Source organism: Scyliorhinus torazame, chromosome 2 (genome assembly GCF_047496885.1).
Source record: "Scyliorhinus torazame isolate Kashiwa2021f chromosome 2, sScyTor2.1, whole genome shotgun sequence".
NCBI classification, from domain to species: Eukaryota; Metazoa; Chordata; class Chondrichthyes; order Carcharhiniformes; family Scyliorhinidae; genus Scyliorhinus; species Scyliorhinus torazame.
The window spans coordinates 138,612,712-138,635,944 of NC_092708.1; the positions used below are offsets into that span (position 1 = coordinate 138,612,712).

At 46.5% G+C, this 23,233-nt stretch overlaps 1 protein-coding gene across 1 annotated transcript in view; it reads left to right on the top strand.

Annotated features, from left to right (window-relative positions):
- The window catches only part of dnajc10 (DnaJ (Hsp40) homolog, subfamily C, member 10), a 123,746-nt gene extending 103,369 nt beyond the window's left edge, over positions 1-20,377 (top strand). Inside the window, exons 19-23 of the mRNA XM_072477641.1 lie at positions 3,162-3,215; positions 4,300-4,447; positions 8,810-8,932; positions 11,047-11,163; positions 18,365-20,377. Coding sequence (XP_072333742.1) covers positions 3,162-3,215; positions 4,300-4,447; positions 8,810-8,932; positions 11,047-11,163; positions 18,365-18,376 — 454 coding nt within the window. The 3' untranslated portion in view covers positions 18,377-20,377. The remainder of the gene's footprint in view (positions 1-3,161; positions 3,216-4,299; positions 4,448-8,809; positions 8,933-11,046; positions 11,164-18,364) is intronic.
- Positions 20,378-23,233: the final 2,856 nt, after the last annotated feature.

The following is a 23,233-nucleotide window of genomic DNA, read 5'->3' on the forward strand; positions in this document are numbered from 1 at the left end:
GCCTTCCTCCACAGTACCTCCGCCTTTCTGGTGGTCAGAAGGTCAAACTCCGTCTGGAGTCGTCTCCTCTCCCTGTACAATTCCTCCTCCGGGGTCTCTGCAAATTCCCTATCCACCCTTAAAATCTCCCCCAGTAATCTTTCCCTTTCCTTGGCCTCTGTTTTCCTTTTGTGGGCCCCAATGGAAATCAGCTCTCCTCTGACCACCGCTTTTAGTGCTTCCCATACCACTCCCACAGGGACCTCGCCGTCGTCATTGACCTCCAGGTATCTCTCAATACACCCCCGCACTCTTGCACACACTCCCTCATCTGCCATCAGTCCCACATCTAATCGCCAGAGTGTTCTCTGCTCCCTTTCCTCTCCTAATTCCAGGTCCACCCAATGTGGGGCATGATCTGAAACCGCTATGGCTGAGTACTCAGCTTCTTCCACCCTAGAGATCAACGACCTTACTAAAGCAAAAAAAATCTATCCGGGAGTACACTTTATGGACATGGGAGAAGAAGGAGAACTCCCTAGCCCTAGGTCTAAGAAATCGCCATGGATCCACTCCCCCCATTTGGTCCATAAACCCCTTTAGTACCTTGGCCGCTGCCGGCCTTCTTCCGGTCCTTGAGCTGGATCTATCTAGCCCCGGGTCCAGCACCGTATTAAAGTCCCCTCCTAAAATCAAGTTTCCTACCTCCAGGTCCGGTATACGCCCCAGCATCCGTCTCATAAATCCCGCATCGTCCCAGTTTGGGGCATACACATTAACCAACACGACCTCCATTCCCTCCAGCCTGCCACTCACCATTACATATCTACCTCCGCTATCTGCTACGATGTTCTTTGCTTCAAATGAATTTCCCCACCAAAATGGCCACCCCTCTATTCTTTGCGTCCAGTCCTGAGTGGAACACTTGTCCCACCCATCCTTTCCTTAACCTAACTTGGTCCGCCACCTTTAGGTGCGTCTCTTGGAGCATAACCACGTCTGCCCTTAGTCCTTTCAAATGCGCGAGCACTCGGGCCCTTTTTATCGGTCCGTTCAGGCCTCTCACGTTCCACGTGATCAGCCTCACTAGGGGGCTACCTGCCCCCCTCCCGTGTCGACTAGCCATTACCTTCTCTAGGCCAGTCCCATATCCCGCCTCCGCGCTCCCGCTCGCTCCCCCAGCGTCGCACACCATCCCCGCCCGCCCACTCTTTAGCCATTTCCTTTTGGATTTCCGCAGCAGCAACCCAGTTGTCCCCCCCCCTCCCCCTGCTAGATCTCTTTCTAGCGTGATTGCTCCCCCCATTTTACTTCCGGAAGTCAGCTGACTTCAACTGACCCCGGCTTCTCCTGCTCACTCCTCGACCCCCCCCCCGTGTGGGGAACTCCCATCCGCCTTGCGCCTGTCTTCCCGCCTTATTCTTTCTGGTGCGGGAACATCCCTTTACCTGACCCGCCTCTTGTGGCGCAGCTCCCTTTCCCCTCCCCCTCCCCTTCCCCATTCTCCAACTATGTCCCGTCTTTCCCCCCTCACCGGCGCCCACGTTTCCCCAATGTCTCCCCCCTTCCCAATTTACTTCTCAATTAACTTCAACCATAACATTAACAATAACATTTCCTGCAGCATCAGTCCCTCAGTTCCGATCCAATTTCTCCTCTTTGATAAAGGTCCATGCTTCCTCCGCCGTCTCGAAATAATGGTGTCTCTCCTGATACGTGACCCATAGTCTTGCCGGCTGCAGCATCCCGAACTTCACCTTCCTTTTATGCAACACCTCTTTGGCTCGGTTAAAGCTCGCCCTCCTTCTCGCCACCTCCGCACTCCAATCCTGGTACACCCGTACCACTGCATTCTCCCATCTGCTACTCCGCACCTTTTTAGCCCATCTCAGGACCTCTTCTCTATCCTTAAGGCGGTAAAATCGCACGATTATCGCCCTGGGTGGTTCTCCTGCTTTTGGTCTTCTCGCCGGAATCCGATTTGCCCACTCCACCTCCAAGGGGCCCGTAGGGGCCTCAGCACCCATCAGTGAGCTCAGCATCGTACTTGCATACGCTCCACAGTCCACTCCTTCCACACCCTCAGGGAGACCCAGTATCCGAAGGTTCTTCCTTCGCGCTCCGTTTTCTAGGGCCTCGATCCTTTCAGTACACTTTTTATGAAGTGCCTCGTGCGTCTGTGTCTTAACCGCCAGGCCCAGGATCTCGTCCTCAATACCTGACACCTTCTGCTCCACCACGCGAAGCTCAGTCTCCTGGGTCTTTAGTGTCTCCTTGAGCCCCTCAATTGCCTGGGTCAGCACCTCCCTCTTCAGCAGCTCCACGCACCGTCTCACAATTTCATCCTGCTCAGGCCCCCATGTCGCCTGCGCTTTCTCCGCCGCCATCTTGTACTTCTCTCTTTCTGACCCTTTGGTCGACGATTCCTCGCGCTGCAGCCGCCGCTGCCGGTTTTTTCCTCCTTCGTTGGGGGGGGACTCCCTTCTCACACACCCCACACTGGGTTGCGTCGTCAAAAAATTCCCCGTTGGGGTTCTTAAAAGAGCCCGAAGGTCCGTCGGAGCTGGAGCCGCCGAAACGTGCGGCTAGCAAGGCATCACCGCAACCGGAAGTCAGGTAGATTGTTTCTTGATCAGCAAGGTAGTGAAATATTATCGATAGTAGGTGGAAATATAGTTGAGGTTAAAATCACATCAACCATCATCTTACTGAATGGCCTATTCTTGCTCCTATTTTGTATGTTCATGTTAGGTGCTTATGTCTGACATAGATGCCCATGTTTAACAGAACTTTAAACTTTTTGGCCCAGTAAATCAGATCTCGAGGAGTTCATACCCCGGAGGTACCCCAGAAGACTTGCTGGGGATTTGCCCATACGTCCCCATGCAAGGAGTAGTTGGCAATCCCTCCCCAACATTTCCTAATTTACAGCTATTTCTGGATGTTACTTGTCTGGGATGTTACTTGTATCCTCTATAGTAAATAAAGATGCAAACTACCTGTTCAATTCATCTGTCATCTCATTATTTTCCAGTATTAATTATTTTCCAGTACTAATAGCAAAACAATTTCTGGTAACTGAATAATAAAAGAAAATGTGAACTCCGGTTGAAATACGCTATCTTGTTTCTAGCTTTAGGCTCAACTTACAGCTTGTAACAGTTTCCTATTTCTCCCCACAGTACCTTTTCAGGATGGTCCAGGAATGCACAGTCACTTCGGTCTTGGGCATTGGGGTGAGTTTCCATGTTTTGGTTAAATGTTCAAAGGTATATTACAAATATGAAAATAGTTAAAATATTCAAATGCATAACTGTCAGCAGCCAACTGATAATTTTATTATCTCAGAATGTGGGCATCACTAGCTGGGCCAGCATTTATTGCCCATTCTTAATTGCCCTTCATTTCTGAGGGTGTTTAAGAGTCAACCGCATTGTTGTAGATCTGGAATCACTTGTAGGCAAGACCGGATAAGGATGGCAGATTTTCCTTCCCTAAAGGGCATTAGTGAACCAGATGGGTTTTTACAACAATCGGCAATGGTCTTCACTAGAGTTTTTAATTCCAGATTTTTGTTGACCACAAATTCTACCATCTGTCATGGTGAGATTAGCATTTTGGTCCCCAAAATCATTGTCCTGAGTCTCTGGATTATTAGTTCTGTGACAATACCATTATGCCAGTGCCTCTCCTAAAGATGGAAAAGAAAATTTTTTGTAATCTATTCTGGCGCATGTTCGGGTGCACAAAGGGAGAATTCAGAATGTCCAAATTACCAAACAGCACGTCTTTCGGGACTTGTGGGAGGAAACTGGAGCATCCGGAGGAAACCCACGCAGACACAGGAGAGCGCGCAGACTCCACATAGACAGTGGCCCAAGCCGGGAATCGAACTTGGGACCCTGGAGCTGTGAAGCAACAGTGCCAACCACTGTGCTCCCGTGCCGCCCATAGCGCTACAGTACATCAAATATCAATGGAAACAGGCCAAGGTCACATTTCTCAGAAATTGCATTTATCTATCCTTGGAGCACTGTACACAGGTTCTGATACTAAAACTAAAAGGTCAAAGTATGAGTACTATTTGTGTAAATGTTGCTTGCATTCCCTGAGTTTGAGGTTGTGATCTGATAAAATGGAATGGCAAGCTAAAGGAACTGAAGGGAATGACTCTGTGCAGTTCCCATATATCTCTGCTTGCAATTGAGTGACAAGCAAAATGTCATGAGCAATAAACTGTTGAAAGCATCCCTTTGCTTTACCCTTATGATATTTAATTTGACCGCTACTTTTCACTTTTATTTTTTTCTCTTTATCTAGGTTTCTTCCTCAAGCCTCGATAGACTTAACACCAGAAGACTTTACAAACCAAGTATTAAAAGGAAAGGACCACTGGGTGATTGATTTCTATGCACCTTGGTGTGGCCCTTGCCAGAACTTTGCTCCAGAGTTTGAGCTTCTAGCTAAGGTAAATATCATGTAGTAGAAATTTCTAAAGGTGTGTTTCCCACTGCTTACTGTTTTTGCTACTGATAAAGCTTTTGGGCCGGAATGTTTTGCCGATTAAACGCGCACACTCTGCGTGCCTAGAAGCAAACACGCAACCTATTCTCGGCCCTGGAGTATAATTTCACTCTGACTGGCCAATTAACAGCCACCCGGCGTAAAATGTGCTCTGTGAAAGACTGAGCACTCTCCGGGAGGGTGGAAAGAGGTTGGATGCCCAGAAAAGGGAGTGTGCAAGCTGGCATTTCTGATGTGCTCCCACAGGGGGCAGCCAATATGGGAGCTGTCTCAGGGAGCTGTTGACTCATGAAAAACAAATATCAATGTCAAAACTATGCAATGAGTGTCTAGTAGCACAATTGAGCACAGACCACAGTCCCCAGACACATTTGTTTTCCTGGGTTTTCCTGTTAACGGCACCTCTCGTCGCTGGGAAACCCGTGTGCCGGCGTGGGGTTGGAATTTCCCACCGGCGTGAACAGTGAGTAAATCCCGCCCATTGTTTACTTTTGAGTATTTAGTATGTTTATAAACCTGTCAAATTATTTTTAAGTTACTTAAAGGATGAAATGCATCCAAGGATACTGAGGGAATTGATAGTGGAAACTGTAGAGGCACTGGCCATAATTTTCCAGTCCCCCTCAAACTCAGGAGTGGTGCTGGAGGACAGGAGAACTGCAAATCTTACACCCTTTTTAAACCAATCATATAAAGATTAACCCAACAACTACAGGCCAGTCAGTTTAACTTCAGTGGCAGGGAGACTTCAGGACAAAATTAATAATCACATGGGAAAATGAAGTTTAATTAAGGAATGGATTTAAGGAAAATTGGGTTTCACTGCTGTGCTCTTTCGAAGAGGTAACAGCGAGGGTCGATGTGGGTGATGCAGACAAGACAGTACTACTTATCCCTGGTTTCCCAAAAGGCAAAATTGTGGATTATGTCATATAGTACTGGAATCATGTGTGGGTGAAACTGAAGAGTGGAAGGTTTAATTGCCTTGTAAGGCGAAAGGGCGCGATTTATTGGCCGCGTTGCGTTTAAGTGAGAGCATGCGAGGCTGTTAGAACGCGGGAGAGGCCAAAATTGAGAACTGCGCCGGGCGTTTGCGATCTAACTGGTCCACCCCTGTTGCCGAAATCAGGATCCTGCCGTACCATGGCGAGAAACCAACAATCACCACTTAAGGCCAATCTCAAAGCAATTAAGGGGAGCAGCCCCCTATCTAACGGCCCCCTGAGATCTAACCACCTGCTCAGAAAGTGGAATTGCAGACGCCAATTAGTACTCCTTTTTGAAAACATGAAGTTGGCTGAAGGGCTGCCGCCGGTACAAGGCAACGAGGCAAGTAGCAATCTTCGCTCCTGGGCAATGAGCCCAGCGGTACTGGACTTGCTGCCCCGATGTTCATGGAGGGGTAGGGGAACCTCCGGGGGGCCAGCCTCAGTCGGGATGGGCTTCCATCTGGGGTGGGGGGAGGGTGCCCTCGGCCTCGGCTGGGGGGGTGGAGATGGGTGTCAGCACCTGCTGATCCACCATGCCACGCCTGAATTGTGTGATCCCGGGGCAACCCCAGCCTGCCAGCCCCACTGACCATCCATAACTCCCGCTGACCACGGAGGCGCATTGTTCATCGCGCAGGTGCGGGGGGTGAGGGTGAAAAATGGGCCCACAGGGTGTTGGGATGGTTGGAGCTATGGGGAAATTAGAGGGTGGGGGATATGGGGGTGGTGGCGTGGGCGGCACTGCTTGACATTGGTAGGCCATGGCACGTTGCTGGGCGGTGCAATGCCAGGTACATTCTCGAGGGAGCTGGATGGGTTTGAGGTCCCGTGCCAATCCACCCGTGCGGTGCGGTGGAGGTCGTTGATGTTCTTACGGCACTGGGTGCTGTCCATCCTAATCACATTTCACGAGCTGTTGGTCGCTGACACTTTCTCCCAGGCGGCACTGGCTGCCCTGTGGCTGACCCTCCGAGACCCTTGGAGGAGCAGTGCATCCCATCTGGCCTCTACCGCGTCCAACAATCTGGCCAGGTCAGAATCCCCAAATCGTGGAGCTGGTCTCCTCGGTGGTATGGCTACGAACTGAATGTGGTTGACTGTGCAGGAGTAGTTTGAGTGCTGCTCTCTCCTTGGAGCCTCCTTAATTGGACCAATTAATGTTTTACGGTGGTGATGGCTCGCCGGTCTGAGCGACGGGAAGCTCGTGGCACTTCCCGCTCGCTACCACACTTAGAAACATTTTGGTTAAATCACATCCATAGTGAACTCGGTGGGTTGATGATGATCCAACAACTTGCCTCATAATCCTTTTGCCCCTGCTATCAGTCCAGAAATTACCATATTTATTGAATTTTGTTTCACAATATGGGATTGAAACAATCTAGTCTAGTACCATAACCACGGTGCTACTATAGTCCAATAAATGGGTTGAATCTAAAGCTGCATTTTAAATATACCTCTCACTTAGTGTTAATGTTCATTGCCAAAAACAGTTTTACAATCAATATAAATCTAATAATAATCGTCTTTATTGTCACAAGTAGGCTAGCATTAACACTGCAATGACGTTACTGTGAAAAGCCCCTAGTCGCCACATTCTGCTCCCTGTTCAGGTACACAGAGGGAGAATTCAGAATATCTAATTCACCTAACAGCACGTCTTTCGGGACTTGTGGGGGGAAACCAGAGCACCCGGAGGAAACCCACACAGACACTGGGAGAACGTGCAGACTCCAAACAGACAGTGACCCAAGCCGGAAATCTAACCTGGGACCCTGTAGCTGTGAAGCAACGGTGTTACCCACTGTGCTACCGTGCTGCCCCTAACTTGCAAGCAAAGTGCTAACCCACCCTGGCAATCTCATGTACCATCCTTTGCTGCATTAACAGAACAATACAGGTGTAAACCAGGGACATCACTGCAGCACACTTTCCTCATTTTATCAAAAGGATGGTGTGGAAAGACCAAAAGCTTTACTATGGGAACTATTGTTCTGCAAAAAAATTTGAGCAAAAGGCAGCACACCTTTCTTTCCCTGGATATCTTGAGTTTTTGAGTATCGTAAAATTGGGTTGCATCTTTTAACCTGAACTTGCTATTTCATTAAGCCTGCGAGTATTTGACTTTCCCTCCATAGGTTGCGATGAATTATATAAAACAAGCTCAGTTTCCAGGAACTAGCAGCACTATATCAATATCGCTATGAGTTTATAATTCTGCCATTTAGACAAGGGAGCAGATTTCAGTTTTGTAACTAATAGACAGTCACTCCTGTATGCTTGCACCTTGTAAGACTCAATAGCCACCTGGGTCATCTTACTCCAAGTGTGAAAACAAAGATTACTGTTCCAAAATAGAGTGCAGCGATAGCCACAGTTATAAAAGTGTTTTATCCATCGATTATTAATTTATGCAGTTCACACCAATTATATGTTGTAGGTGTAGTGGATGTAAAAATTGTTGCATTCCCAACTTTCAATTTTTTTTTTCTCTTGAAAATTCCATAAATGTGAAAATATCTTAAGAATTATCCTGCAGTCGTTCTTTGCTTGTAATTAAATTGTGTGTGCTGCATGGACACTTAATTTCCTCACAGCTGGACTGCATCTGTGCATTTTTCCAGTCCATCCCTTTATCCCTCTTGCCTAGGGAGTTTTGTGAGCATTTACAAGAAATATATTCATTGAGCTGGACAGAATGTTGGCTGTGGCTAGGTATAAATCTCTAACTTCCTAAATTGCAAATACACCACTTTTAATTAAAAGTGAAATTTATAATACATTGGCACTTTTATGTAAGTAAACTGTTAAATATATAAATAACTGATAACTGTCTTCAAATATTGTGAGCTGACTCTTGAATTGACTGTCCAGTGATACTTTAACAATACAGTAGGGACATTTTCAGATGAGTATACTCAAGCATATTTAGAATGTAGGGCTTCCTTTGAAATTTGTACAATTTTTCTTTATTGTATACCTAACTACACAGCCAGCTTTGTTATCAATGGAAGTAAAAGAAATGATCATACGTTATACATTTAATACTGTTAGGTACTGATGATAGGTCATCGCCTTGAAATATTGGCCGGAATTTTCCAGCCCTTTCAGCCAGCAGGATCTTCCAGTCCCACCAATATAAATGGGAATTTGAATGACTCGCCGGCTGGAAAATTCTGGCCATTAATTCTGTTTCTCTTTACACAGAAAATGCCCAACCTGCTGAAGTTTCCAGCATTTTATGTTTATATTTTGGATTTCCAGCATTTGTATTCTTTTGCATTTATGCTTTAAATAATTTGTCTTTTTTTAAACAGTCAGTCAAAGGTGAAGTCAAAGCAGGAAAGATGGACTGTCAGAGTAACCCACACACTTGCCAAACAGCTGGTATCAGAGCTTATCCTACAGTTAAATTCTACCCATTCCAAGGAAAAAAGAAGGTAAAAAATTGGGCCATATCTTGCTGAACTGGAAAAATGCTGGAACAGGACATCATGCAGAGCATACTGTTAGACTTTTCTCTGCACCCTCAGCTCAAAGATCTTTTGCACCATAACTTGCTGGAAGTGCGAGCTGATAACAGGGTGGTGAGGGCAACTGGACTGGGACCATAGTGAGCAGTGTGATCAACAGTGTACCTCCTTTACTAATGAGATTTAAAGATTGAGGGGGGGGGGAAACAGGCACCTGAATTTCAGTCCACAATTTACTTCATGCAGGAATAAGATTGAACAGTTCAATTTTTCACTTTTCAAGCCGGATAGTCCCTTTTCATTGCAGTAACAACTATCGTACCATTGACGTGGTACTTGCATTGCTCAGTTGAATTAAGAAGATGGTTGAGGTTGCACAAGTCTAATCATCTCACTCCCAGGACATTACTGCAGGAGTTCCTCAAGATAGTTTCCTAAGCCCAAACATCTTCATCTGCTTCATCAAATACCTACCCTCCAACAAAAACTCAGTACTACGAATGATCAGGGATATTTACTAATGATTGCACAATTGTCAGTACCATTCACAACGCTCTCAAATTATAGAACAGTCTTTGCCCACATCCAGCAAGTCCTTTAGGCTTGGGCTCATAAGTGGCAAGTGACGTTTACACCACACTACTACCAGACGATGACCTTATCCAACAAAATATAACCGTCTCCCCTTGCCAACCATTGTTGAGTGCTCCATCATCACCATCTGGGGGGTTGCCTTTGACCGGAAACTTAATTGGACCAGCCAAGTCAATACTGTGGCCACAAGAGCCTGCAAATTCTGCAGTGAGTAACTCACCTCCAGACTCCACACCCTGCCCACCATTTACAAAGTCAGGAGTGTAACGGAATACTCTCCGCTTGCTTGGATGCGTGCAGCTCCAACAACACTCCAGAAGCTTGACACCATCAAACATAAAGCCTTAATCAGAACCCCATACTTCATCTTAAAGTCACTCTCTCTATCACTGGTGCACAATGGCAACAGTATGTATCACTACGCTGCACTGCAGCAACTTACCAAATCCCCTTCGACAGCACCGTCCAAACCTGCAACCTCAATCACCTAGTAGAACAGGGGCAGCAGACCCATGGTAACACAGCCATGAACGTTTCCTTCTAAGTCACTCACTATCCTGACTTGGAACTATATCTCCATTCCTTCACTTGTGCTGGGTCCAAATGCTGGAACTGTGGGTGTACCCGACACCACATGGGCTGCAGCGATTCAGGAAGGTAGCTCTCCACCACCCTTTCGAGAGCAATTAGGGGTGAGAAATAAATACTTGACTTTGTCAGTGTCACTTCCATTCCAAGAATGAATTTAAAAGAAAGATTCTGGCCCTAACTTTCTGTGACAAGTTTAATGGGCCATTAATGTACTAATCCAGCAAGTCCTTAAAAATAATAGGGCGGCTGACACGCCTTTTGTGTGAAGCAAATGGCATAAAAGGATCAGCAAGCTCTGAAGATTCAAAGCCCATAATTTATCTCTTCATCTGCTAGACTGCTGGCTGTTTACATTTTACGAGTAGCAAGTATTGTTAATGCTTCATTATTTTTTCTGACAAGATCCAGCTCATTAATCAGAAAATTTACATTTTTACTTTTGCTTTATTTCCCAATCCCTGACCTTGTCAACACTCCAAACAAGATCGAGCACGTTAGCTACCTAAGTATTATTACATTGATCTTTATGCCTTTTTCTACCCTGCAGCTTTTACACCATTGTATGCCCAAAGAAATTCCGATTACTTGTTCATAGACAAGTACCAATGCTTTTGTGAGCCAGAAGGGGTAGCATCTGGTTTTCACCTTGCTTTTGAAAAAGCATAAATTCCCTGCCTTCTCCTCCATTGTCGATGTGGCAAATGTATAGCCTCTTAGTTCTGCCCCTTCTGGTCTTCATGAACATCGGAATTTGCATGATGAGGATTTATGACAAAGACTTCCTTTCTGGTCTTGCATGCCACAGTGCTTATAAACATCATCTTGTCAGCTGTTTTCAACTGTTTCATTTTTCTCATGTATAGTTTTGTTTTTGCAACAATGTTTTTGCCTTGTAGAAAAATGCTGAAGGAGAATATATAAACAGTAGAGAGGCCAAAGTGATATCGCAGTTGCTGAGAAAGCGGTTAGAGGAGCTTCAAGCAAAATTAGAAGATACGTTTACAGCTAAAAAGGTAATTGGTGATTCCGAGCTAAGTAGAACACATATTCGACAGTAGAAATTTACGAACAAGGTTTATTGCAATATAATTCCAATACTCCTCCACTCCCCTAAGGGTCCCCTTCCCCAACCTGCACCAGGCTGGGGTTTTTAATGTAGCTAGGGCTCTCCTTGTTAAGGGGAAGCACCACCGCCTTGAAGGGGAAGTTCATATTCTGGGGAGGTCATGAGGAACCGCATGGTCCTGATCCTGGGACCTCCATTGTGTTTATAACTCTGGACAGTGTTCAGGCACAGACCTCACAGTATAAGAGAGTGTATATTGGACGGAGGTGGCGTTTGTATGATGACTACCCGTGCGACGCCGACATTGCTGGTACGGTCATGAGAGCCAGCACAGGCGTCGTCGGTGGAGGCAGAATGTCCATCTTGCTTTCTGAATCAAAGCTAGGTGGTTCTTCGTCTGGCATCACGGATCTCTGGATCCTCAACAACCAGCAGAGGCAAGGGCATCGGCAGTAACAGGGGCAGTGGTGAAGACGGCGGAGCCGGAATGTCCGAATGAATGGCCTGCTGGAGTATCTGGCACGCAGCTTCAGAGATGGTCCACATGGCGATTAAACTCGCGGTACGGTGTCCATATTTGGTAAGAAACTGGACCCGCTTCCACCAACCTGACGCCTGAGATCCAAGCGGCCCCATTGCCGAGGTTCTGGACGTGTACCGCGTCTCCTGTGGCGAACTAGCGCAGTGGCCTGTGTCTTCCTCGGTTAGGTCCTGAGCCCAGATTTTCCGCCAATATCCGAAAGAGCACGACTCAAACGGGAGGGTAAGTGGCGACCCATCAACATCTCGGCTGGTGTGATGCCCATCGTGGCAAGTGGGGTCATCCGAAAGTAGAATAAGAACCTTGCCGAGCAGGTACCCCAGAATCTCGATGTTTGCTTTTTCATTGCAAGCTTAAAAATTTGCCCATTCGGCCAACCCATTCGAAATTGGGTGGTATGAGGTGGTCCTCGTGACGAATCCTGTTGGTGGACATGAATGCCTCAAATTCCGCACTTGTAAACACCGTACCATTGTCTAATACCAGCACCTCGGGCATGCAGTATCTCCTGAAAATGTGCCGGAGTTTCTCTGTGGTGGTCCGGGCCGTCGTTGCCTGTACCTTGAGGATCTTTGGAGTGGGCATCAACGAGGGCGAGGAACATTGCTCCTGAAATGGGCCTGCAAAGTCTATATGGAAGCGAGATCACGGACGACCTGACTACTCCCACAGGTGGAGCGGGGCTGCCGGAGGCAATTTCTGGTGTGCCTGACACTGGACACAGCGCTGGTCTGCATCGGTGCCAGGCCACCAAATGTAGCTTCGAGCTAATATTTACATGCCTGGATGTCCATTGTCGAGGTCCGTCAGGAGCGGGCCGTGTCAATTTTCGGGGACCACCATGCAGGTCCCCCCAAGGAGCACCCGGTCCTCTATGCTAAACCCCTGCACCTTTTGGGGTGTAGGCCTTCAGTTCCTGCAGTAAAGCCCTGTGCTGAGCCTCAAACTGCAACATGTGGTGGATGCAGGATAGCTGAGGGTCAGTCTGGATGCACCCACAGATACAGGGCACTGTGATTGGTAACGAATCCACAAAATGGAGAGCAGCAATGACCTCACTGGCAGCAGTTGGTATGGTTGGTCTTGTCAGTAGAGGCTGACAGCTTAATGAGTTGGCGTGGGGAAACTTAGCCCCAGAGGGGTGCTCCAAAACATAGCCATTTGCTACAAGCAGCAGTGCCCATCGCTGGATGCAGACGGTAGCAATGGGGGAATCGCTTGATCTTCCTTGAAGAGCCCTAGGAGGGGTTTGTGGTCCATGAGAATGGTGAAACGATGCCCTTAGGCATATTGATGAAATTTCTTGGCCTCGACCATGACAGCCGAACCCTCCTTCCCAATCTGAGCATATCGCCTCTCTGCGTCGGCCAAAGTTCTTGAGACGAATGCGATGGGACATTCAGATCCGTCGTCCATGGTGTGGGCCAGCATGGCCCCGACGCCATAGGGAGAATCTTTGCAGATCAACAGGAATGGTCAGTATGGATGGGAGTGCGTTAGCAGTCTTGATGAGTTGTTTCACTTTGACGAAAGCCACCTGCTGCTCCCGGGTCCATCCCCAGTGTTCACAGACTCAGAAAAATACAGTGCCGAAAAGACCCTTCGGCCCATCGAGTCTGCATCGCCGCATGAAAGGCACCTGATCTGCCAATCCTAATCCCATTTGCCAGCACATGGCCCATAGCCTCGAATGTTAAGACGTGCCAAGTGCTCATCCAGGTGCTTTTTAAAGGATCTGAGGCAACCCGCCTATACCACCCTCCCAGGCAGTGCGTTCCAGACTGTCACCACACTCTGGGTAAAAAGGAGTTTCCTGAATTCCTCCTGATCCTCCCACCCCTCACCTTGAACTTGTTTCCCCTCTTAACCGACCCTTCAAGGGGAACAGCTGTTCCCTATCCACCCTGTCCATGTTCCTCATAATCTTGTACACCTCGATCAGGTTGTCCCTCAGTTTATTCTGCTTCAGCAAAAACAACCCAAACCTATCCAACCTCTCTTCATAACTTAAATGTTCCATCCCAGGCAACATCCTGGTTGCCCCTTTTTCAACAGGGGGTGGAGGGGGGTTTAAAGTGGTGGCCAGGTTTGGGAGGAACTTGCACTGTAATTCACCAGGCCCAGGAATGATCGGAGTTCCGTCGGGCACCTGGTACGGGACCCTGCCTAATTGCTTGCACTTTTGCTTCCACCGGGTGCAAGCCATGGCGGTCTATGTAGTAGCCGAGGTTAGGTTACTTTGGCGGCGATGAAGATACATTTCTCCCACTGGGAGAAATGCTTCTTCAAAATGTCTCTGCACCTCTGTAGGTGCTCCTGGTCAGGCGAGCCCGTGATCAGGACGTCGTCTAGATAGACCACCATGCGAGGTAGCCTTGTAGGATATTCTCCATTGTGCGCTGGAATATTGCACAAGCGGAGGATACCCCAAAGGGCAGGCAGGGTGTATTCATATCGTCCCCTATGTGTGTTCCAGTTACAAAGCGTCTGGACTCGGGGGCCAGAACCAATTGGAGGTAAGCGTGATTGATGTCGAGTTTCGTAAACTGGCGACCACAGCTGAGCTTCATGTAAAGATCCTTGATCCTCGGGACCGGATAACGGTCCAGTCGAGAAGCCCGGTTGACCGTCATCTTATAGTCGCCACACAAACCTACATATCCCATCAGGTTTCATGACCAGGATGAGCGGTGCCGCCGGGTCAGAGAACTGCACCGGGATTATGATGCCCAAATTCGGCATCCTGTCTCATTCAGCATCCACCTTGGATCTGAATGCATATGGGACAGGTCAGGTGCGGAAGTAGCTCGGTTGACCCATTGGGTCCACGCTTATTCAGGCCACGGACCCTTTTACGGTGTCCAAGCCATCCTGGAATATCAATTGGAACCTTGTCGCAACCCTTTCAGGGCATGTAGGTGCATATGGCATAACCGCTGCCAATCTAACTGTAGGTGGCGTAACCAGTCACACCCCAACAAGCTCGGACTGCTCCCGTGGACCATCACCAGAGGTACATTTGCAGACTATTGACCATACTCAACCGGAACAGTTGAAGTGTCCTCAATTGCCACTAGTTCCCCCGTATAAGTAACCAGCCTTGCATTGGTGTCGAGAGGGTCAGCAATAGAAGGCCAAACCGGAAGCAGTTGAACATACGGCGCCTGACTACTGAGATTGCTGCCCCAGTGTCAAGTTGCATGCAGATTTGGTGTCCATTAATTTGCAGGGATATCTGGATGGGCACCATTCTGAGCACAGCTACACAGTGTAACTACTGGCAGGTGCTGTCGCCGTCTTCCATGGAGTAAGCCCTGCCACGTGGGGGGCGGTCACATCTAGTGTGTCGGCGGGCGGGTAGTTCCTCTCGGGGCCACCTGTTCCCCTGGTTTCTGTGGCCCGTTGCAGCCCCCGCTGGCTGGTGGTCGTATTCCAGTTCCTCCTGGTCAAGGGAGAATGTGCGGAGGTGTTCCAATCCTCTATTACAGCAGCCCGTGTTCCTCCGGTAGGTGTCCTATTGTCGGGAGCCAGCCTCCTCAGTTCTAGCCGAGTGTGATTAGCACTTGCTTTGGCGTTCCAGACTGAGCATTGCCAGTCCCTGGAGTTCCTGGACCCCATGTTCAGCACTTTCTCTGGCGATCTCCACCGCACATGGCAGGTCCAGGTGGGCCTCCCATTGCGTGGCGGCATCGCAAGTCCACACACCAAGTGATCTAGATGTCTCATTCAATGTCGCTCCAAATTTGCAAGTCTCTGCCACTCTTCAGAGGTGGGCGAGGAAGTCACTCACCAACTCAGCCAGAGCCCGAGCAGCCATGTGAAACCGAAAACGGTGTACAATGAGGGGCGGCTTTGGGTCAAATTTCTCCCCCACTGGGGTCACCAAGTCGGTGAACGACCAGATATCTGGGTTCAGCATGGATAATTAGACAGTGATGAAGAGGGATATTCTTTGAGATTTCATAATTTTGTTGCTTTCCACCCATGCGACACTGATGCCTTGGTTAGGATTAATTTTGCAGACAAGACAATGAATAATAACTTTGCATTCGTATGAAAAATGAAAATCGCTTATTGTCACAAGTAGGCTTCAATGAAGTTACTATGAAAAGCCCCTAGTCGCCACATTCCGGCGCCTGTTCGGGGAGGCTGTTACGGGAATTGAACCATGCTGCTGGCATGCCTTGGTCTGCTTTCAAAGCCAGCGATTTAGCCACCTGTACCGTGGAGAAATGCCTCAACTTTTAAAAATGCTATTTGAGCCAGAAACTATCCCATTCTGAACAACTCAATGTCACAGATCCTTCAAAAGAACCCCGTTTGATACGCTGAATAAGACATTTTACAATGATTATTTCCCTTGTGAGCACTAGAGATCAAATGGTCTTGACTGTGAGGGATGTGTTTATAGTGGTACCCACTTTGGTTTATAAGTGGTTGTCTTTCTACTTAAAATACCATAGGATTCTATTTTTTGAGACGATAGGTCATTGAAAGTCAGATATGTTCCCCCTGCTTCTGGTAGAGACCATGGGCGCGACCTACCAGCCACATCGCACCCGCTGGGGAGCACGATGTGGTCAGTAGATGCCGGGTGAAGCTTCCCAGCAGCCATGACACCTCGGGACCAGACCCTGCACATTGAAGTAGGTTTTAACCAGCCTCCCCAGAGAGGCCCCAGCCAGGCGCTGTTCAGTACTGGTCCGGAACAGCTCCCGGGGGTCTCCCGGGCTATGGTGGGCCTCTGGGTGGTCGGGATATGACAGGGTCGCCCCTGGCTCTCCCCCTGGAATGAGGGAACCTTGGCACTGCCCAGCCGGCACCTTGACACTGCCACCCTAACAGTGCCAAGGTGCCTGGGTGGCACTGCAAAGCCAGCAGGAGCACTCCCAGGGTTACAGTGCCTGGATGCCAGGGTGGCACTGCCAAGCAGCAAGGCCTGAAGGGGGTCAAGTCCATGAAAGGAGGGTGAAGGGGGGGTTATGAAGGGTGGCGGAAGCACAGAACAGGTATGTAGGGTTCTCTGGGAGTTTGGGATGGTGAAGGGTGGGGTCCTGGAAAGGGAAGGGGGGATGCTGTAAGAAGATCAGGGTGGCCCTCAGGGACCCCATAACGGGGTGTTCTCACTTGGGGGAGGGGGGGTGGGGTAATGCCCATGTGTGTGGGGGTGACATTGATCATGGTTGCTGGATGTGGGGGACCTTCAAGCTCACTTAGAGATCAAAATGGTGGTCCGATCTCTGAGGAGCCGGTCGGGCCAGCAAGTTTAGCTCCCCAGTGATGAAAATAATTCTTTGTGTGGGCTAAGCCAGTGGCCCAGCATTCAAAAAAGTGAATAAGTGTCATTGGATAACGATGGGGAACTCACAGGCAGAGCCGGAGGGAAACCCCCAGCAAAACCCGCCACAAATGACACTTGGAAACTTTTCTGTTAGATCGTGCCCTATATCTCTCTTTTTGACTGATATTAGAAGGGCCTGTGTACATTGCAGAAAGGGTGATCAACACAGTGTGAACTTTTCAAGCAGAAGATCACTACATTCTCATTTTTGCCTTTCTGTTGAACATAAAAAATCTTTCTGAAAAGTAAACACACCATAAATTGGTTCTGATCCATCACAAGTTCAGGTCTAATTTTTCCTGAAGTTATTTGCTCTCTATATATTGAGAGAAGCTGGCACGGTCACTTCTGTTGCCTTTGCCTAGCTACCATGAGAACATAGTGATGGGGCCTTCTTGAATTGCTGTGGTCCTTGTGGCGATTGTGCTCCACAATAGTGTTAATCAATTCCAGAAGTTTGATCCAGCACTATGAGTGTGTGTCTTGGAAGAGATTATATTTATTGTACTGAGATTTCTTTTGAAAGCTATTTTTGATTTGCCTGAACTTCTTATTTTAGATTCTGAGAAAGATTGTTAAATCACCTATACAGTAATTCTGATTAATTACCTCCAAATGTTTGAATACTGTAAAGAGCACAAGATGGGCAAGACTGAGATCATTATGATTTTGAGTTGTCATTTCTAAGAAAATAATTCTGCTAGTTTTTTTTTTTTACACAAGGTGGCATGGTGGCATAGTGGTTAGCACTGCTGTCTCACAGCGCCAGGGACCCAGGTTTAATTCCGGCCTTGGGTGACTGTGTGGACTTTGCACGTTCTCCCCGGGTCTACGTAGGTTTCCTCCGGGTGCTCCGGTTTCCTCCCACAGTCCAAAGATGTGCAGGTTAGGTGAACTGGCCTTGCTAAATTGTCTTTAGTGTCCAGGGACGTGTAGGTTAGGTTATGGGGATAGGGCGGGAGAGTGGGCCTAGGTAAGGTACTCTTTCCAAGGGTTGGTGCAGACCCGATGGGCCAAATGGCCTCCTTTTGCACTGTCGGAGCTCTATGATTCCAGCTAAATGTGTTTGATTGTCAATTTCTGAAGCTGACTGGTTAACCTTAAACCAAAGGTGAGCCCAAGAAATCTTTCAACTTATATTTTAAGATATTTATCACTTAGTCGCACTATATGTACTCCATTTGTAAATTGCATTTGATCCTTTCTTTTTGCCTTCAGATAAAGTTGCTTTCTTCTGTTGGTTCTAATTCTTTTTTCCTATTTCAGGATGAACTATAAAATTGAGTCACATTGCTTCCCAGAAGCTGCAATGCCAACTGGAAATCAGCAATATCAGAAACTGAAATCTGAAATATTTGAAGCAAATTAGATTTTAACAACAAACTGTATTCCATTTTGCGATATGAGATGGAATTCATTCTATAAACTAGGTTATTCACCCTTAAATAAAATTAGATGAACAAGCAGAATGATGTGCAGAAGTAAATTCCTCTTTGACAAGCTAGTGAAGGATTCCTTGATAGCTCCATCGTTTAACAAATTTTATATTTTTGAAAATTTATGTACGATCGTATTTTTGACATCTATTGGCCTGCTATCTCAAATTAAAACATTTCTGAATAGCCTGTGTTTAACATTTAGTATTCCACTCCATTCCGTAAACGTGGTAACTGAATTAGGAAATTGAGACTTCTCCATATCAGCTGTCTCTGCTGTAATTTGTTTTGCTAACGGTAGCAAGCTGAAGGGATCATTGGTAATATTATGCACTGATGATATGTTATGTGGAAATGATTATTTTGTATGCAAAGGAAGTTTGACTTGTGCAGGGCTCTGATTTAAAGTGATCAGGGATGTCCTTTCATTGTTTTGGAGGGTACTGGATTTTTCAGCTTTGAATAAAATAGTTGGGGGTTTGAGCATTGCTCATACATTAGTGTACAATGTTGCTGGTAAGACCCAATTAAATTTGTACCAGTTTTCTTTATGTATGTAGGTTTTGTTGAATTGTTGAATTTTGTTGAATTGGTTTGCCTATTTAATGTTTTTGAAATAGCTTTACTTAAAGGCCTAAGCAACATTAGTGAACACTCCTTCTAAATTGAACAATCAATGCATTTGTAACTGTGGCTATTTCCAAGGTATATTTTGTTGCAATGCATTGTGTACACATATATGCTAGTTAATTTGTCCCAACAATTGAAATACTGTTGTATAATAATGAATTTGAATTGTAAGTGTACTGCAGCATTGGACTTTCTGACAGTGTTTTGAGACCCGTGTAATCAAATGGGACAGTTATTCTTCAATTGAACTCTTATTTCTTGCTGTGCAGGAAAAATCTAACAAATAAATGCTTGTGGTTTATGTAGTACTTCATGTTTTCCAGGGGGGAAAAATGTAGGTTTTAGGTTTGGGGGGGGGGGTTCATTCTTCAAAATGAGGGTTGCCAAACTTTGGAAATTTGATACATTTCACTAACAAACTGCTAAAGCAATTTAAAAAATAAACCTGGGTTTTATTTTATATTGCAGTGGTACTTCAGGGAGAAGTCACTGATATTTTATATGGGGCAAAGGCTGAACAGAATGAACTTTTAACTATTTTGTGAATTACATTTTTAAGTGTCCAATGAATTTTGAGTCTTACCTTTTGGTCTTGCCATTGACATGCTGAATAAGCATTTTCTTTTCCTAACTGAACGTTTCACACATGCCTTAAATCACTTCAGTGTAGTGTTTGCAGCATTCAGGTCAACCAAATTAAATTATCGAACATTGTGGCATTTTATGCTTTTATCTGTATGTAGCCTTTGTGTCACTATAGTGCTAAAAGGAGCACCTATACAAACAACCAAAAGAAAACTTCAGTGAAAATTCTAGTTTGCTTTTACCCGAGGGAGCACAAACTCTTTAACCACTCACATGCAAGTTCTGAAAGGATAATGCTGGATCCAGTTAATGTTTTTTTTAAATAAATTTAGTGTACCCAATTAATTTTTTCCAATTAAGGGGCAATTTAGCGTTGCCAATCCACCTACCTTGCACATCTTTGGGTTGTGGGAGGCAAAACCCACGCAAACACAGGGAGAATGTGCAAACTCCACACGGACAGTGACCCAGAGCCGGGATCAAACCTGGGACCTCGGCGCCGTGAGGCTGCAGGGATAACCCACTGCGCCACCGTGCTGCTCTCAGTTAATTAAAAAAAATGTAATTGTTGCATTTATAGTGGTTTCTATAATTGTTAGTTTAATAAAATTGGAATATGGTTCATAAATGTTATTGATTCTTCGTCATTCAGTACGTGCAACAAGACCACCACCGAGTTGCTGAAAAGTATATTCATTAGGAATAATCTCGGCACAATATTTTTAGTGACCTTGTGCTGATGGAATATTTCTTCTATTTGGTATGTTTCACTTGTAGCTTTTTAGGCAATTGTTTTGCTGTCGGTGTGCTGTCAGAATACCTATTTCCTTATGGCAATATGAGATTTGGTTTTCTAACGTTTTGTTCAGGGATAAGTTTTTCTTTTTGCAGCTTTTTTGTATTTCGAGTGCAGAAGATAAGACTCCAGCATGATTTCCACCAGATTTTTGTCTGGTAGCTTGTAGGCATGAATTACATCAGCAATACTTGCATAGCAAATGCTATGTATGGTGCTACCCAATTCCTGTTTAAACATCAAAACCCACATCATACATGATGTTGATCAGCTATTTTCTGAGAAAGCCTATTCATTTTATTTTATTTTTATTTTTTTTTAATTACTTTTTCTGAGTTACAAAGCCAGGGCTCAGAGTGTGGACAGGGGAAAATCCGTAATCCAGCTCCTTGCCTGCTCCAAAAAACAATTCAAATTCAAATTGAATACAATTCATGGTCCCCACAAGAGAGACATACCAGATCTGAGCCAAAAGGCAGAGTAGATACTTAGCGCAAGTGAAGAGACACAGCCGGAGTGAGACATATCCAGAGTGGGAATTTGGAACTTGGTAATTTGGTGCAGTGAGGTAATCAGGAAAAGTAAGTGGTAAGTCTAATTCTGCTGTTTTTCAGTTAAAAGTGCAGTGTGTAGATTAGTGTCTGATTGGCTGAAGCTGCCCCCACCCTAATTGCTGAGAGGCCGTTATCTGTCAGTCACCTGAGGCCTGTTTAGGGGCACAAAGGTGCACATTATATTCTCTTTGAAGCTTAAGTAGTGTGAGTCACCCTGGTTAGCTGAGGTCTGTATAAAAGACAGACAGAAAGCGCACTCAGTAAGCTTTGCACAAGTGAAGGAGACATATCCAGTGTGGGAATTTGGAACTTGGTAATTTGGTGCAGTGAGGTAATTCGGTGCAGAGTGGGAGAGGGTGCTTTTTCCCGACTGTTTTGTTCTCTCTCTTCTGGCCTGTAACTTTTAACCTGCAGAGAGAGAACCAGAGAGCATCTGAGACCCTCGGAAGGTAAGTAAGTGATTTTTATTCATTTTTACTTTTATTACCTTTGCAAATGGTGTGTAGGGAGGGGGGGGGACTGAAGTGACATCACAGAAAAACTGTGACCTGATTGGCTGGCTGGGAATCTACACTAGATTTTTAAAAATAAGCATTGTTAAACTAAACATAATTACTTAATTATAATTTAGAGGGGTATCTAAGCCAGAGATCGGAGAGTACTGTTTTTAGCTTTCACATTTATAGTAGAAATCTAGTGCGAGGAAACATAGTTAACAGTAACTTTTTTAAAAACTTTTAAATTTAATTTACTAATTAATTGACGCGATGTCAATTAGAGGGGTGCAGTGCTCTGACTGTGAGATGTGGCAAGTCCGGGAGGCTTCCAGCGTCCCGGATTGCTTCATCTGCAGAAAGTGCACTCAACTGGAGCTCCTCACAGACCACATGGTTCGGTTGGAGCAGCAGTTGGATGCACTTAGGAGCATGCAGGTGGCGGAAAGCGTCATAGAGAGCAGTTATATAAATGTGGTCACACCCAAGGTGCAGGCAGAGAAATGGGTGACCACCAGAAAGGGCAGGCAGTCAGTGCAGGAATCCCCTGTGGTTGTCCCCCTCTCGAACAGGTATACCCCTTTGGATACTGTCGGGGGGGATGGCCTATCAGGGGAAAACAGCAGCAGCCAGAGCAGTGGCACCACGGCTGGCTCTGTTGTTCAGAAGGGAGGGTCAAAACGCAGAAGAGCAATAGTCATAGGGCACTCTATAGTCAGGGGAACAGATAGGCGCTTCTGTGGATGTGAAAGAGACTCCAGGATGGTATGTTGCTTCCCTGGTGCAGGGTCCAGGATGTCTCTGAACGGGTAGCGGGCATCCTGAAGGGGGAGGGCAAACAGGCAGAGATCGTTGTACATATTGGTACTAACGACATAGGCAGGAAGGGGCATGAGGTCCTGCAGCAGGAGTTCAGGGAGCTAGGCAGAAAGTTAAAAGACAGGACCTCTAGGGTTGTAATCTCGGGATTACTCCCTGTGGCACGTGCCAGTGAGGCTAGAAATAGGAAGATAGAGCAGCTAAAAACGTGGCTATACAGCTGGTGTAGGAGGGGGCGTTTCTGTTATCTGGACCACTGGGAGTTCTTCCGGGGCAGGTGTGACCTGTATAAGAAGGACGGGTTGCATCTAAACTGGAGAGGCATAAATATCCTGGCCGCGAGGTTTGCTAGTGTCACACGGGAGGGTTTAAACTAGCATGGCAGGGGGGTGGGCACAGGAACAATAGGTCAGAAAGTGAGAGCGTTGAGGGAGAACTAGGGAATAGGGCCAGTATGGCTCTGAGGCAGAGCAGACAGGGAGAAGTTGCTAAACACAGCGGGTCTGGTGGCCTGAAGTGCATATGTTTTAATGCAAGAAGTATTACGGGTAAGGCAGATGAACTTAAAGCTTGGATTAGTACTTGGAACCATGATGTTGTTGCCATTACAGAGTCCTAATTGAGGGAAGGGTAGGATTGGCAGCGAAACGTTCCAGGATTTAGATGTTTCAGGCGGGATAGAGGGGGATGTAAAAGGGGTGGCGGAGTTGCGCTACTGGTTAGGGAGAATATCACAGCTGTACTACGGGAGGACACCTCAGAGGGCAGTGAGGCTATATGGGAAGAGATCAGGAATAAGAAGGGTGCAGTCACAATGTTAC